General features: G+C 34.4%; 1 protein-coding gene across 2 annotated transcripts in view; it reads right to left on the bottom strand.

The window, feature by feature from the left end:
- Nucleotides 1-14,318, bottom strand: part of LOC128984043 (eukaryotic translation initiation factor 3 subunit A) — a 48,760-nt gene that overhangs the window by 4,491 nt on the left and 29,951 nt on the right. The window contains exons 9-18 of one of the 2 annotated variants that reach the window (XR_008489977.1): nt 12,937-13,074; nt 12,266-12,475; nt 11,817-11,993; nt 9,174-9,338; nt 8,751-8,986; nt 8,362-8,588; nt 7,322-7,575; nt 5,531-5,592; nt 4,511-4,665; nt 2,599-2,694 (exon numbers count right to left, since the gene is read on the bottom strand). Coding sequence is in view for 1 of the 2 variants with exons in the window: in XM_054403326.1 (XP_054259301.1) it covers nt 4,511-4,665; nt 5,531-5,592; nt 7,322-7,575; nt 8,362-8,588; nt 8,751-8,986; nt 9,174-9,338; nt 11,817-11,993; nt 12,266-12,475; nt 12,937-13,074 (1,624 nt within the window). In the remaining variant the exon portion in view is untranslated. The remainder of the gene's footprint in view (nt 1-2,598; nt 2,695-4,510; nt 4,666-5,530; nt 5,593-7,321; nt 7,576-8,361; nt 8,589-8,750; nt 8,987-9,173; nt 9,339-11,816; nt 11,994-12,265; nt 12,476-12,936; nt 13,075-14,318) is intronic. The other variant, XM_054403326.1, reaches the window with a different exon arrangement.

Genomic DNA, 14,318 nt, shown 5'->3' with positions numbered 1-14,318 from the left:
CTAAATTATTTTCCTATTCATATAGAACATTTGTGTGTGTTATTTTCATAATGCATTTATTGTGAAGTAAACATAAAATACAAGAAAATATTTCCTTTAATATATAAACAAAACAGTTCAGAATTTTTTTTACATATTTATGTTATCCAGCTACAATTTATTGATTTTCAAAATACACACACAATATTTAATTTCAATCATATTTGCAGTTTGAGCCACGCCGACTTGAAATACGTAAGCTTGCCTAATACAAAAGTTTACTTTATTGAAATTATTTCATTCTTTTTAGAGCGTTTGAAGTCGGTTGTATTTTTTTTACAAAAATAAATTATTTCATTATTTTTAGTGACTGTATAATTTTTTATGTATTATTTACTTGAGGTTTTTTGATAAGCAAAACTGTTTGATACAATCAAAAGCTCTACAGAACAATCATTATTTTAAAACTGCTTGAGGCACCTGTTCAGGTTACATAATCAATGGGTATGAAAATAAACATTTTGAGATATTCCTTAAGAAAGAAAGAGTTGTCCATTACATTAGGCCTAATGAAAAACTAATTGTCTTTTCTAGATACATTGAAATGTCAGACATCATCGTTTCCTGCAATCAGTGTACTTCTACATTATAAAAATAAATACAGTAACGTCTCAAGCCTTTTGGAACAATATGAAAGTTATTCCTCAGCTACCAGCACTAAAAAATCTCTCAAAAGTGGAAAATTGGTCGTTAACACGTATAGTACCTTTGGAAAATATTATATGAAAGATTGGTTCGGCTAAAAGTGGTGCAAGCCATGTAGGTGGTTTTGTTTGATCAAGATATAGCCTAGTCGAAATTGCAAATCATCTTCCTCTAGGACTTTCCGAAGCAGGCATAATAGTAATGATATGATATAGTAACTGGGTAGAGAATATCAATAAACATTCCACATCTGCAAATGCATGTTTAGTAATTAAAATATTTTACATTTTTAAGACAATTGACGATTATGCACTGTCACACTTTTTAGGTCGTGTACGTGTAAGGAATAATTGCATTTAATTTATATTTAGACCTGTTTTACGAATGCTTTGGTTTTCACAATACACCTTTATTTGTCAATATCATACAGCTATTCACTGAAACATATGTTTTTGTAAGTCAGAATATTCAATAGGTACTAAAAACAGAATTACTGTATACACAAATCAGGTCAAACGTTAAAATACATTTTTTATAGTAACCAAAACAAAATGCATTTTTCTCAATGTAATTCATTAAGGCTCCATGGCAAGAAATAGTTTATTGATCAATATGAAGCAACTGTTTCATGAAGAATTGTCTGTAGCTTCATTTAAATGGTTTCAACTTACAGCTGTAGGAATGTTATTATTATTTATTGCCTTCTCTGCACAAATGTAAACAATCTGAACAAATGTAAACAAAATAAGTGTTGAATATTTAAGGTTTTAAGAATTTTTCACCGAAACAAATATTATACTTAAAGATAATATATAAGGTACCAAATAGAAACTCTCCTGGTTATTTTGGTGGTGGAACCACACTGATCGGTAAAAGAATCACAGAGAAATTGGTGAACATACATAGAAAAAAAAAAACATCGCCACAAACAAATTGAGAACCTCCTCCTTTTGTTGGTAGTGGGGAAGTCGGTTAAAAAATTAATAGTTTACCAACAGGGTGCAGCACTATTATTTTTTTAAATTTATGATAACAGCTAATTTGCAACCAAAAGGTGAGTAAGCGTAGCAAACAAACTTCAACCAGGACGTGATTGAGCCATGTGAACGAGCTCATCTTGAAAATGAACGAGCATTGACATAAAACAACATTAGGACAGGACGACGCCTGTCGGGCCAGCTAGTAAGTTATATAATAATATAGCTTGTACGGCTAGGCAATGACACAGAAAATGCAACATCTATAAAGTGTATGGCAAGGCAATGACACAGTGTCAACGTCAGTAACTCATTTGGATAGGCAATATCACAGTAACGTCAGTAACTCATTTGGATAGGCAATATCACAGTATGACGACGTCAAAAACATATATGGATACGGATAGTCACGGATACGTAATCCCTAATTTTTGAGGGACACTAACAATTTTCAAAATCATAACATGAAACTTCCTGCTAAGTATGCACAACCACCAATAGGGTATTTCTGTATATTTACTTAAAAAATATTAGATGGGGGGAGTCTTGAATTTGTATTCACCCTGGAGTGTTACAGATGGGTAAAGATAAATCTTGTATATCGATACAGATATGGATATGGAGTTGATTTTAATTATTTTAAATATTAATTTTTTTTAATACATCACTATGACAAAGCACCTGTTCTTATTCATGAATTTTACTTTATAAAGAACGTTTTGTGTTGTTAAAATAAAAAAAAAAATTGGATCTAGGCCTATCAAAACCGGATCCTGCTCAAGATCCGATTTTTTGTGGATCCGGTAATCTGATATCCGGATCTGACCATCACTAGTTTTTATTTCTATCTAACACTACTAACTGGAATAACTATTAGGCAAATTACAGGTACTTGTGGCTTACACATGATGTAAGGGCCGGGAAGGAAAATACTTACATGGACAAGGAAAATTGGGTTAGGTCAGGAAAATGTTGGGAGGGTTCACATCTTATTTTTATTTATATGATCTGCTATATCTTGACCAGTAACCTCCTAGAAGAGAACATTATGTAGTAACAGAGGTTAATACTGTAAATAGCTTAAATAATATTAATATTCACTAGCAATTACTTTAGGCCTATGTATACAAATATACTTTTATGGCATAGATAAATCTCACACAGATGGGCCTGAACTATTTTAAAAATAACCCCACCACAGCAAACAAGCTAACTAAGCGAATTTCCATTTGTCTGATTTGATTTTCATTAAAATAAAATGTATTCCCTATTTAAATAAGGTTTGCTTCTACAGTCCAACCTCAGTATAACGAATCTGAAGGGACCGAACTGAATATTCGTTATATCAAGGATTTCGTTAAAACGAGGTTCATTATATAGAGGTTATGTTTGCAGGAATTTTGCTAAGTCGAGGTTCAGAACTAGCGTCGGTCAATATAGGTCGGGATTAGACAAAACACAATTAAAGTAGCATAGGCTACAATACTATACAGTACAGTGTTTACATTGTACAGTAGAACCTAAATTATCCGGCATAAAAAAGGGGAGGATCTTGAATATTGCGCAATCATGATAATGGCATTGACCTTGGTACAGGTTAAAAACTGTAAGTTTAAAATCACAGCTTGTTCTAACCCTCCTAAAACCTAGCCAAACACTGTATTGCGTAGTCATAAACCATGTACAGAACAAAACAAAACGTTTGTAGAAAGTTTTGTAAGCTACTGCTCGTGATAGGCCGGTAGGCTACTTACAAACAGTACTGATTCATCACAACAGAGGAATGTCAATAATAATCATTAAATATAGCATTGGTGTTGCTAGTTGAAACAAATCGTATTGAAAACAATAAATTATTAGACAAGTCATTATTAAAGTGTATAATCATAGCCAACTTAAAGATAATAAAAACACTCGAAAAAGGAATGTTAAAATAATGATGTTGCTATTCTTTCTCCCTGGTTTTGTTTTTATTCTTTCTTAGGTTTCTCTTTATCCAAAAATTGTACTATCGCCCAATCACAGCTTACTAAACATTACGTCGTCATCAGTCCTCAGTGAATGAAATCAGTTCTCAGTTGCAACATAGCGTGCGCAGCGACAGCAGACAGAGAGATGTGTAAAACGGAGCAGACGAATGTTAGCGTAAGCGATGACGTCACCTTTCATTTCATTTGATAAAGAAACAGATTTTTCAAAAACAATAATGGGGTGGGGGATTTGTTATATCGAGGGAAAGACGTAGACAATTCGTTATGCAGAGGTTAAATTCGCAATGTAGAGGTTCTGACAATGATAAATTCGCTATATTGAGATGTCTTATTTTAGCCGAAATCACGAAAAATTCGTTAAATCAAGGTCGTTGTTATGGTTTGTTCGTTATGTAGAGGTAAAATATACATTGTGTCTTATGGAGAGTTCTAGGGGATTTAAAAAAATTCGTTATATCAAGGAATTCGTTGTATCGAGGTTCGTTATATCAAGGTTAGACTGTACAAAGAACTTCATACAAACTATTTTAGTGAAATGTAAATAGCTTATAATGAAATAAAACAAATTTGAACAGGCCTAACCATAAACAAGCAAACTACAACGTCTTCTCCATAAAAATAACACCGGAATTTGATGATTTATAGTTTTTATGGATTGGTTAGCCTGAAATTTGAAATTAAAATTACACAAAGATAATAGTGTGTTCATTGAGTGTCCCCATTCTCACCCAGTACAAATTTTGATAAAATTATTACCATCCATCCATACATATCATAAAACAATATAATCTTATTAAACAACAATAATCTTATTAAAACCTGAAGATAATTTCAACCAAAGCTTTATTTGGTTTGTACCTGGGGCTGGTGCAGACTTGGGTTCTGGTGGAGGTGCTCTAGAGGGTGGCGGGGCATCAGACTTGGCAGTTCTCCACTCCTTGTCTCCACCTCCTCGGCCAGTGTCTCGTCTGATAGGACTGCGGCCACCGCCTGCACGATCATCAGCTCCTCGTCTGTGGGATAAATTTGTAAATCCATTATCAAATTTTTATGGATGAATTTCATTTCTTTAAAATAAAGTCATACTAGATTTTAACAGTTAACTTCAATTGACATCATTTCACAAGTCAAAACAGACAAAAGTGGAACATTCCACGAGTTTAACTTTTTTAGGGTAGCCTTAGCCTAGGTATAAGCACAGAAAACGTACTACAATAACCCAGAATGCCAACCGCATGGTAAAAAGCATTAAGTGTTTTGAGAGAGCTTTGCCTGTCAATTCGTAGGCAGCGCCACCAGCATTGCTATGCTGAGTGCATGGCAACGCTGGTGGCGCTGCCTATGGATTGACAGGCAAAGCTCTCTTAAAACGCTTAATGCTTTTTACCATGCGGTTGGCATTCTGGGTTATAGTAGAACGTTTTCTGTGGTATGAGGTACTTCAGTAGAGGTCATCTTTGATGCACGGAAAATATCGATACGATACGGTTATGGCCTAATTTCTGCTATCTGTTTGGTAAAATATTTCGTCAGTACAGCCTACAATAGTTAATTACTTTCTACTATCTAGTCAAAAAGTAGTTTTTATTAAGTCAAACAGTAAAACTAGTGAGACACGTCAGATTTTGTACATTGGATTAACATGGTTGCCACACAAATTGAGCAGAAGACACTCCGACGTGTAATGTTTACAGTTTGTCTGATGTGATTGTGATCATGTTTACGTCGGACAAACTGTGCACTTTATTACATCTGCATGGAGTAACAACAAACCAGAAAGATCAAATATGTAGCACAATACTTGCAACAAAATGGCAACTTATTAGGGTTACCCTGATGGCCAAAACCAGAAACAAGAATACCAAAGAGTTCCTTTACCTGGGAGGTCCTCTTGAGTCAGAATCTGGTTCTGAGTCTTTATTTCTCCAGCTACTATTGGGCTAAAACAAAAAGAATTAAGATTATTTTTAATTCCCGCTAGTTAATACAGTATAGTGTTAGTGTAATGTAAAACAAAATTTGTGTAATGAGCTAACTACTAGTTATAGACTAGTGCTGCTGACATAAAATTGAATATACTCCTATTCGTTTAATTAATTAAAGGGAAGCTTCTGACTTATGATTAAAAGATATGACACATAAAAATTTTTTTAGGGATGGTCGTCTCGAAATTTCGGGAAATTTTAAATTTTATTATACGAGACGAGATTTCTTTTTGATCGAGAATGCAATACAGAAGCGCGTTGTAGTTTCATTTCCTTTGCGAAGGCGTTCTTAATTAATTAATTCTTTACATGTTAATATTACTTTATTATTTTATCATTTGAGAAGTTTTGTTAAGTGTAAGCAGTGTGAGGCATGTTTTACTACTATAAACAAAGCCAAAACAAGTAACTATTTTATACAAATTAATATTGCTTTTGTTTTATGATTTATTTTATTTTAGGATAAGTTTAACTATAATCCATATTTTCTAGCCCCTGAGCTTGTTCTATAACTAAATTGAAATATTACCTTCGTCAGCCAGCTCTTGTATTGTTACCAATGTTACGGCCGTTTCAGCATCACTGTGCCATAATCAGACTGTTCAACCGAAAGGCATCGTTATAACACAAAAACAATTTTACATGAAACACACATAGTCATAACGGGGTTTTAAAAAACAGGCCTGTTGAGGAACATACATTTCCGCACTCATACAAGAGCTGGCTGACGAAGGTAATATTTCAATTTAGTATAAGTTTAACTCTATCCTAACTGATATCACCATGTTTCCTAATCGTAAGCACTTTTAATAACTTTGGCATAATTAATATACATTTTTTAAGCTGATGTTTTTAAATAAAAGATTTTAAATATTCTAGCCTATTATTATTATGTAACATAAATCAGCATTTTTTTATTTAAACAGTCATCTAACAATGTTAAAAATGTCGAACGTGCATTTCCCGTTGTGTATGAGAAGGGAAATTCCGTCTAGAAATTTTATGAGACATAAAAAACCTCGTCTTGAACTAAAAATCCAATCTCATCCATCCCTAACAAAATATGTAAATAGAAATCTTGTAAACTGCCTATATTGCAAAGTAAAATCTTATCTGTGATTAGTCCAAATATCTCTACTATACCTGACCGAGAACCAAATATTAGGCAATTTTTCAGAACCTGAATGGTCAAGCAGGTATCCAATCCACTAACTACGTTTACCTGACTGAGTTGGAAAACCAGCATGATTGGACTAAGGTTTTATGGGGTTAAAATCGGTTCATCCCATTTTCACTCCCAAATTAAAAAAGCTGTACATTTTATTCTAGACCATTTTGTAGGACTTAATGAAAAATAATAAAAAATATATAAATTTAATCTTCCTTTGTTGTTCTTGTAGAAAAAAATAAACAGTTGCAATATGTTCTTTTATTGATAACCTATATTTTGACAACATTTGGCCATTTCAATCATACAAAATTATTAATATTTCAGACACAAAAAAAATATATCTATTGTATTATTGAACAGCAAATCTACTTTTCAAACCTAATAATTTTATTTAATTGGGGAATAGATCTAGCATTTAAGAGTAAATATTTTGATAAAACTCCAATCAGGCAAATACAAATTTACTGATCTGGATATTTGTTGCAGTGGGGGTATTTGAAATATGTTACTTACTCTGTCCCTTTCAGAAGGCCTGTCATAACTCCTGCCAAAGCCACCAGCTTTGTCCCGATCATCCCTGTCTCTAAACCCTCCTCCTCTGTCCCGACCAAAGTCTCGATCACGGTCTCGGTCACGGTCCCTATCCCTAGCATAGTCTCTATCCCTGCCATAGTCCCTATCTCTGTCTCGATTAAATCTATCTCTGTCATCTCTGCTATCCTCTGGGGGTCTTCTTTGGTCATCATCTCTTCGGTTGGACAATGACTCTAAAAAAAAACATTTACTTGTTAAACAGTATTCAACATCCAAACAGATGCTATTAATAGTAGAGCACAGTGACATTGTAAAATGTTGTTCACAGATGTTTTGAGCACTTTATTGATAGTTAAATTGTCTATTTTTCACTTTTTGGCTTGTAATCAATTATCTTTGGCTAGGAAATCAGCTTATGTTGATCAGTAACCAAGCTAAATAATAATTTATGGTTAAATTCATCATTTTTATCATTCCAAACTCACTCTCATTTCCCATTTTTTACCCCAAAACATGAAAATTCTTTCCTTGGGAACTATTTTATAGAGCTTAAAATTGTTATATTGGTTAAACACAGAACATAGAACTATAAATTTACATTTCTTAAATTTGTTTATTTCATACTAAGCTAATATTATTAGTAAAATAGTAAAGCTTATTTGGCATTATTTCAGTAAGAGTGCAAACGGGTAAATGGAAATTTACTTAGCTTAGGTGTGCTGTGGCAGGGGTATTTCTATGCATCTTTTGGTGTATCTGGGCTCAAATTCACTATGTTTCTATAATTGATTTTTTTATTACAGCCTGAACTAAGTTTAACTTTATGAATGTCTTAGGAGTGATATAAAAAGCATATAGAACCCTAATAATATGTTGTTTTTTTGTATTATTGTAAAAAATTAAAATAATCACTAAAAGTTACAACTAAAAGAATCAATTCTATTGAGCTGAAACAAATGATTGAAAAAACTAACAGAAATATATATATATATATTTACTATCAACATTTTGTCACTTACTAGGTTTCCAGACTTGATCGCTAGCTTTGGCTTCTCCCCGTCGCCATGAGCCGGTATCCTCTGTCCTCTCAAAGCCTCCTCCTCCACCACCTCGGATTGGTCTTTTGTCCTCTTCCTTCAATCCTCCACTACGCCAAGCCTTCTCCTTCTCCTCCAGTCTACGCAGAGACTCCTCCTCTCTTTGACGAGCAATCTCTGCTTGCTTGTCTCTCGCCTCCTTCTCCTTCCTACGATAAGTCTGAATTTAACGTCTGACTTTTTAATGTTATGAACTTTAATATTTAAGTAGATATTAAATAATAGCCGATCCAAGTTAATTTAGCCTACCTGCTTTAGTTTTTGTTAAAGTCTACAAACTTATAAAGTAGAAATCAATTAAATCAACAAACCTGTATCGCTCATCCTCTTCAGCTTTGCGTTTGGCCTCAAGCCTCTCTTCTTCCTCTTTTTTTAGCCTCTCTTCCTCTTCTTTTTTTCTTCTTTCCTCTTCTTCTTTTCTCTTTTCTTCTTCTTCCCGCTCTCTGATCCACGCAGCTCGTCTCTCTTCCTTCCTCTTGGCTTTCCTTTCCAACAAACGCTTCTTCCTTTCTTCAGACATTTTAGCTTCAAATTCTTTTAATTTTTCCTAAAACAACAATTGATTGTTATGTGATAAAACTGTCACTAATGCAACATCGTATGTTGTTTTAAAACTAAAATAACTAGTTGATTTGAATTGTATTTAAATAACATACAAGACAGTTAAGTGTTTTTTGCATATTCAGTTTTACTGGTTAAACTGTAGGCCTAACGTCTAAATATCTGATTTCAACCTGGTATGCCGCATTTCTTTGTGCTTTTAGTTTCTCAATGAGGGCATCTCGGTCTGGATGCATTCGAGCCAGTCTTTCTCTATGTCCAACAGCCAACTTCCTCTCAGCAATCACCATCGCAATTCTCTCTGCCTCTTGTTGCTCCCAAAACTTGCGATCTAGTACCTGGCAAAACCAATTACAAATCAAGACAGAGTTTACACACATTTACTGAATAAAACGAGGAAAAAAACAAGTTACAGAAATATTAACAGCCCAACAGAATCATCTACATTGCAAAACTCTTCAGACAACTATATAGGTTAACACTATATTTCACTCAAGACTTAAGTGGGCTGGTTGCGTTTTGTGGGTATTTGGCCTTGGGGGCATACTTGGGAATAACAAATATAAATTCTAACGATTAGCGATATTCGTTAGTTTCTTCGGCTTACTTATATCATATTCGTTAGTTTTTAAAAAATATATCATATTCATTAGTTTTTAAAAAGTACTGAAAAAAACTTCTACCCAGTTAGATTTTAGCTAACAAATAGTTAATGTACTCGTTAGTAGTTTTGCAGTTCAAATAGTTAGATTTTTTGACAGGCGGAAGCACCTCAAAAACAAGTTTTTTTGCGCGATCAGTGAGGGTTGTGTGCGGCCGTGAGGGTCAGCGCCCTTGTTGAAAAACAATGTGGGGGTGGGGAAGGGGAATGTCCAGTTGCTTTGGAATTTGGTATGCATTTTGACCATGGGGGGCAGTGGCAGCCACTAACAACACCAAGGGGTCAGAAGGGGGAATGTTTGTTTGGTGATTTGTCATCTCAATACATTGTCTTTTCCTAGTTGATGTTCATTCTCAAGTGTGAGAAGTAATTTTTTCTGTGGTAGTAACCTTAACCTGCGATATTCTACTCCTGATTAACCAGGATAAAGTATGGGTGAGGCTTCCTGGATACGTAAAATCACGGTTAATCAACAAAATACTATTGAGTATTGAAATACAATACAGTACAGTATTAAATTATGGTAATTAACATGTTTACATTACACTAAAACATAACTGAATGTTATATCTGATAGAAATCACAATGACACTCGTAAGGTTGATCTGGCCTTTAAGATCAAATAACATATTTACAAGACACAAACTACCATGAATCTTGAAAATTATCTGTAACATTTTTCTGTTTTGGAACAAATAAATATATTTTTCCTACAGTTACCTAACAATGTACATGTTCTCTCACTGATTTGAGAAAGCAAAGTGGCCAATTCGCTCATTAGTGAGACAATGTTAACATTGTCTCACTCTAATTACTTTGTCTCACTCCAGATTTGCAACGTGAAGGCACGAAATAGTGAGCGTGTAACATGCAGACAAGGTCGTATGCGCGCGAAATACGTTGGCAGCACTGGCTGTAAATCAGCTGGTCAGCTGTTGTACTGTTGTATCTTTAAATGGCATATTAAAAGTTCACTTCTGTGCAAAAATATGTTACGTTTCTTTACCAATTTATTTGTTTTATGGTAACGGTAGGAAAAATATAATGTGCAACTCGAGTGCAAAGTGCAATTGCCTCACTCGAGAAACCATTCCTCACTCGCCTATGGCTCGTGACTAAGTATTTCTCTCGAGTGAGTCAATTGCTCACTAGTTGCACAAATAACTATTTTTACTCTACTTTTCATGATTGGAGCATTGTATTGCAAACTGGGTAAGAGGGGGGGGGGTCTATGACCTTGAGTGGGCCTGGAGCCTGACTGGTGACAATGATTTGTTATTTATTAGTATGTTTACATCTTAACTGCTCTTCCTACCCAGAAAGAGACACTGTGGTTTCAAAAACATTGACTTGTGTTGGTAATAAAGACCCTCTGTCTACATTTAATTTTACTTATTTTTTCCGGAACGTGTCCCGGTTGAGTGTACATGCTTTAAGCTTTCTTAGTTGTTATTTGTTATATTTTATTGATAGTTAAGTAATAGTTTTTAATAAGTTATTAAGGTAGTATGACAATATTTAATTATTAATAACAATAATAACACAATTAGTTACCAAGATATGTCATTATTTAATTTCATATGAAATCCTCAAAAACAACTGCCCAACAAACAGTTAACTTCTCCGAAAAGTAACTTTATTTTTTGGCAGAGGATACACGTCCGGTAACCAGACGTGGATTAGACGTCCGGCAATTACTGTCATAACCTAACCTAACCAACCAAACTTGCTGATGATGAAAAAATCGAATTAAGGTTAAATTCTTTCTCTATTAATAAATTATAAATGCCAAAAATTCTAATAAAAGATGTACAGTTAAGAATAAATGGTATTCAATGCAAAATCTTCGACAAAAAGTTAAAGTCACCAATGGGACTCGAACCCTGGACCTCTTGCATATCAGCCGAGCATCTTAACCACTACACCACAATCACCGATGGCTGGTCATGGTATTGTTGTACTAAAGGCGTTCCAGGCTCCCGCAACCCCATGACGTCATTGCCGTACGCCTTATCCACGTCCGGTTACCGGACGCGTATCCTCTACGTTATTTTTTATCAGTTAGTTTTTTTTTAGTTCTGCCATTCTGAAAACATCACTACAGTGATGCTGCCACTGAAACTATATTAGAAAACCATAATAATAAAGAACAAACCTCCTTTTCTTCAAATGCTTTTTTCATGAGTGGGATTTCTTCTAAACGCTTTGCTCGTTCAAAGTAATCTACTTTCTTTTCCTGAGATTTGAGTTTTTGTTGCATTTCTTTTCTTTCTTTCTGCAGTTCTTCAGCTTCTTTGGCTGCAATTTGTTCGGCATCCATTTTTTTCATATCCTGAAAACAGTAACTCTCACTGAAAAATAAGCACAAATAGGGCATGGGCAATCTAATTGTAAAATTAGTTGTTGAAATCTTTTTTAATGAAGGCATAGTTATTAAACAATTCAATGCCCTTGAGGCAATCGTACAACTATCCAGAGGTTTTGAAATTGGGCCTAAACCCCAATTATTACTGTACTGTAATTACTGTACCATGGCTTAGAGCCTAAAGGGGTTGTTTTTAAAACTATTGTCACTTAGTAAACTGTTTGACCAGTTTGACCAACCTCTTCCTCCAGCTTCTTGAGAACCTTCTGGCCATGAGCAGTCTGTGAGATCTGCTGCATCTTCTCCTTGAGATGTCTGTCTCGTATCTGTTGGATCTCGTTCTCATGTCGCTTTCTCTCCCTCTCTTGTCTTTCCTCCTCTTGTCTACGATGCTCTGCCAGAGCCTGTTGTCTGGCCAGCTCCTCCTGCCTGCGAGCCTCCTCCTCTTCCTGTATGCAAACCAGAACAATTGAAAGACTCTAAGCATGAAAGTAATGTAAAAAATACAAAATGCAAAAAAATCTCCATCTCTATTAACAAGTTGCACTATATTATGATCTACTTTTGTGATCGAGGCGATCAAGTGGCAATGAGTAGCTTGTGATCATGGTATCATTTTAAAAACTACTCATGTTTAATATAGTGACATTTTACTGCAAAAGTGGCAATAGACCTACTGAGGCTACTTAAATCATTAGGCTATGAAGACATGTCAAAACTCACTTGTACTTTCAGATTTTTTGTGCTTTACAGTACTACATTATTAGCAGCAAACTTTACGGTAATTTGCACATTTGGGACAAAATGAATTAATTTCCACCCAAAAAGTAGGAAAATAATATTATGAAAGTTACCTAATTTTTAGCTTTGAACACCTCAAATGTGTCTGTAAAGGGTAAGCTGGACTCACCCTGACAGTGTTCATCCTCTCTAGGAACTCCTTGCGGTCCTCAATGATCTTGTGCCGGGCCAGGATACGCTGGTGCTCCTTCACCTTGGTGTCCATGTAGTGTTGCACCATCTGGGCTCTCAGTCTGTCACGTTCTGTCTGTAGCATAACCAACCACAGATTGAAATCAATACTATTTTGTGATGCAAGACACAAAACAGGTAAATACTTATACAAGGTTTTCAATCTGATGAACTTCCACAGCATTTTTATAATGTACAACTCCAACAGTAGGCCTATACTGGATCTATAATTGAGACTGGAGTCAATCTGGATAGTAAAAAATCTGCTTACTTGGACTTTCAATAAAAATAAGTATATAGGACAGAGGCAAAGGTATCATCGTCCGCCTATTGATACGACACTACAATAGACTCGCTACATGGACACAATTAGGCACATGATAAAACTGCAATAAACTTAAATTTTTGGAAAAATTTATTTATTTTATCCCCTTGAGGTAGTTTCCTCAAAAGTGCTTATGTGTTATTATTTTTTATGTATATCTTCTGTGACTTAAAAATTTAGTTTTGCACTGGATGAACTTTAATTTTTAATTAGCCTATGTACAATTAAATAATGGTACGGTAACCTCATTAAAGGTTCTACCTAGCCTATATTTTTGTTTTCCATCATTTATGTAAATATACATTGTAGCCTAATGTTCATTAATATAGAAAATAAACTGATTTCATTTCCTTTGAAGGATCACATGCAACAAGAACAGTAAAGGTATTGGTATTATTATGTTTGTAAGTCACACTCAAACGTACAACTTTTCAACATACCATTTAGATCTTCCATAAAGTTATACTGTATGTCGCCACAAGAAATTTAAAGTGAATGCTATAAAATTCAGCATAGGCCTAAATAATTTTCCCAGTGGCATTAGGCTATTGCACAGGATTATTATCCTAAAGACATGTTGCCAAAGGACAGATCAAACTGTGCTAGCATTGCTTCACATCATATGCAAATTAAAAGAAACCTCACCTATCCAATCGTCTTAAGTAATTGACACCTCTTCATCATACAGTACATTTTTATCGTCAGACCTTGATTAAAATATGGGACATAGCTCTTCTAGTGTTTTCACAAAAATGCCATTTTAATAGATATGCATAAATTTGTTCTTTATTTTGATTCAAACTTTATATGTGTAAGCAAATTTTCCATTTAAAAAATTAGCTATTGGCCTGGGACCGATTTAATTTTCATTTTGATGTCCCCAGAGGCTAAAAACACCATCCGTTAAAATTATATATATGTGATATGTGTGCCTAACTTGAGCAAAAATTATCCGATTTTGATTCTAATAGACACAAACGTGTAAAACGACTTTT

Source organism: Macrosteles quadrilineatus, unplaced genomic scaffold (genome assembly GCF_028750875.1).
Source record: "Macrosteles quadrilineatus isolate MER2022 unplaced genomic scaffold, UCM_ALF_1.0 Scaffold_2__2_contigs__length_208266976, whole genome shotgun sequence".
NCBI lineage: Eukaryota > Metazoa > Arthropoda > Insecta > Hemiptera > Cicadellidae > Macrosteles > Macrosteles quadrilineatus.
The sequence above is the reverse complement of the archived record's forward strand: the minus strand, read 5'-3'. Positions and strand labels throughout refer to the sequence as shown.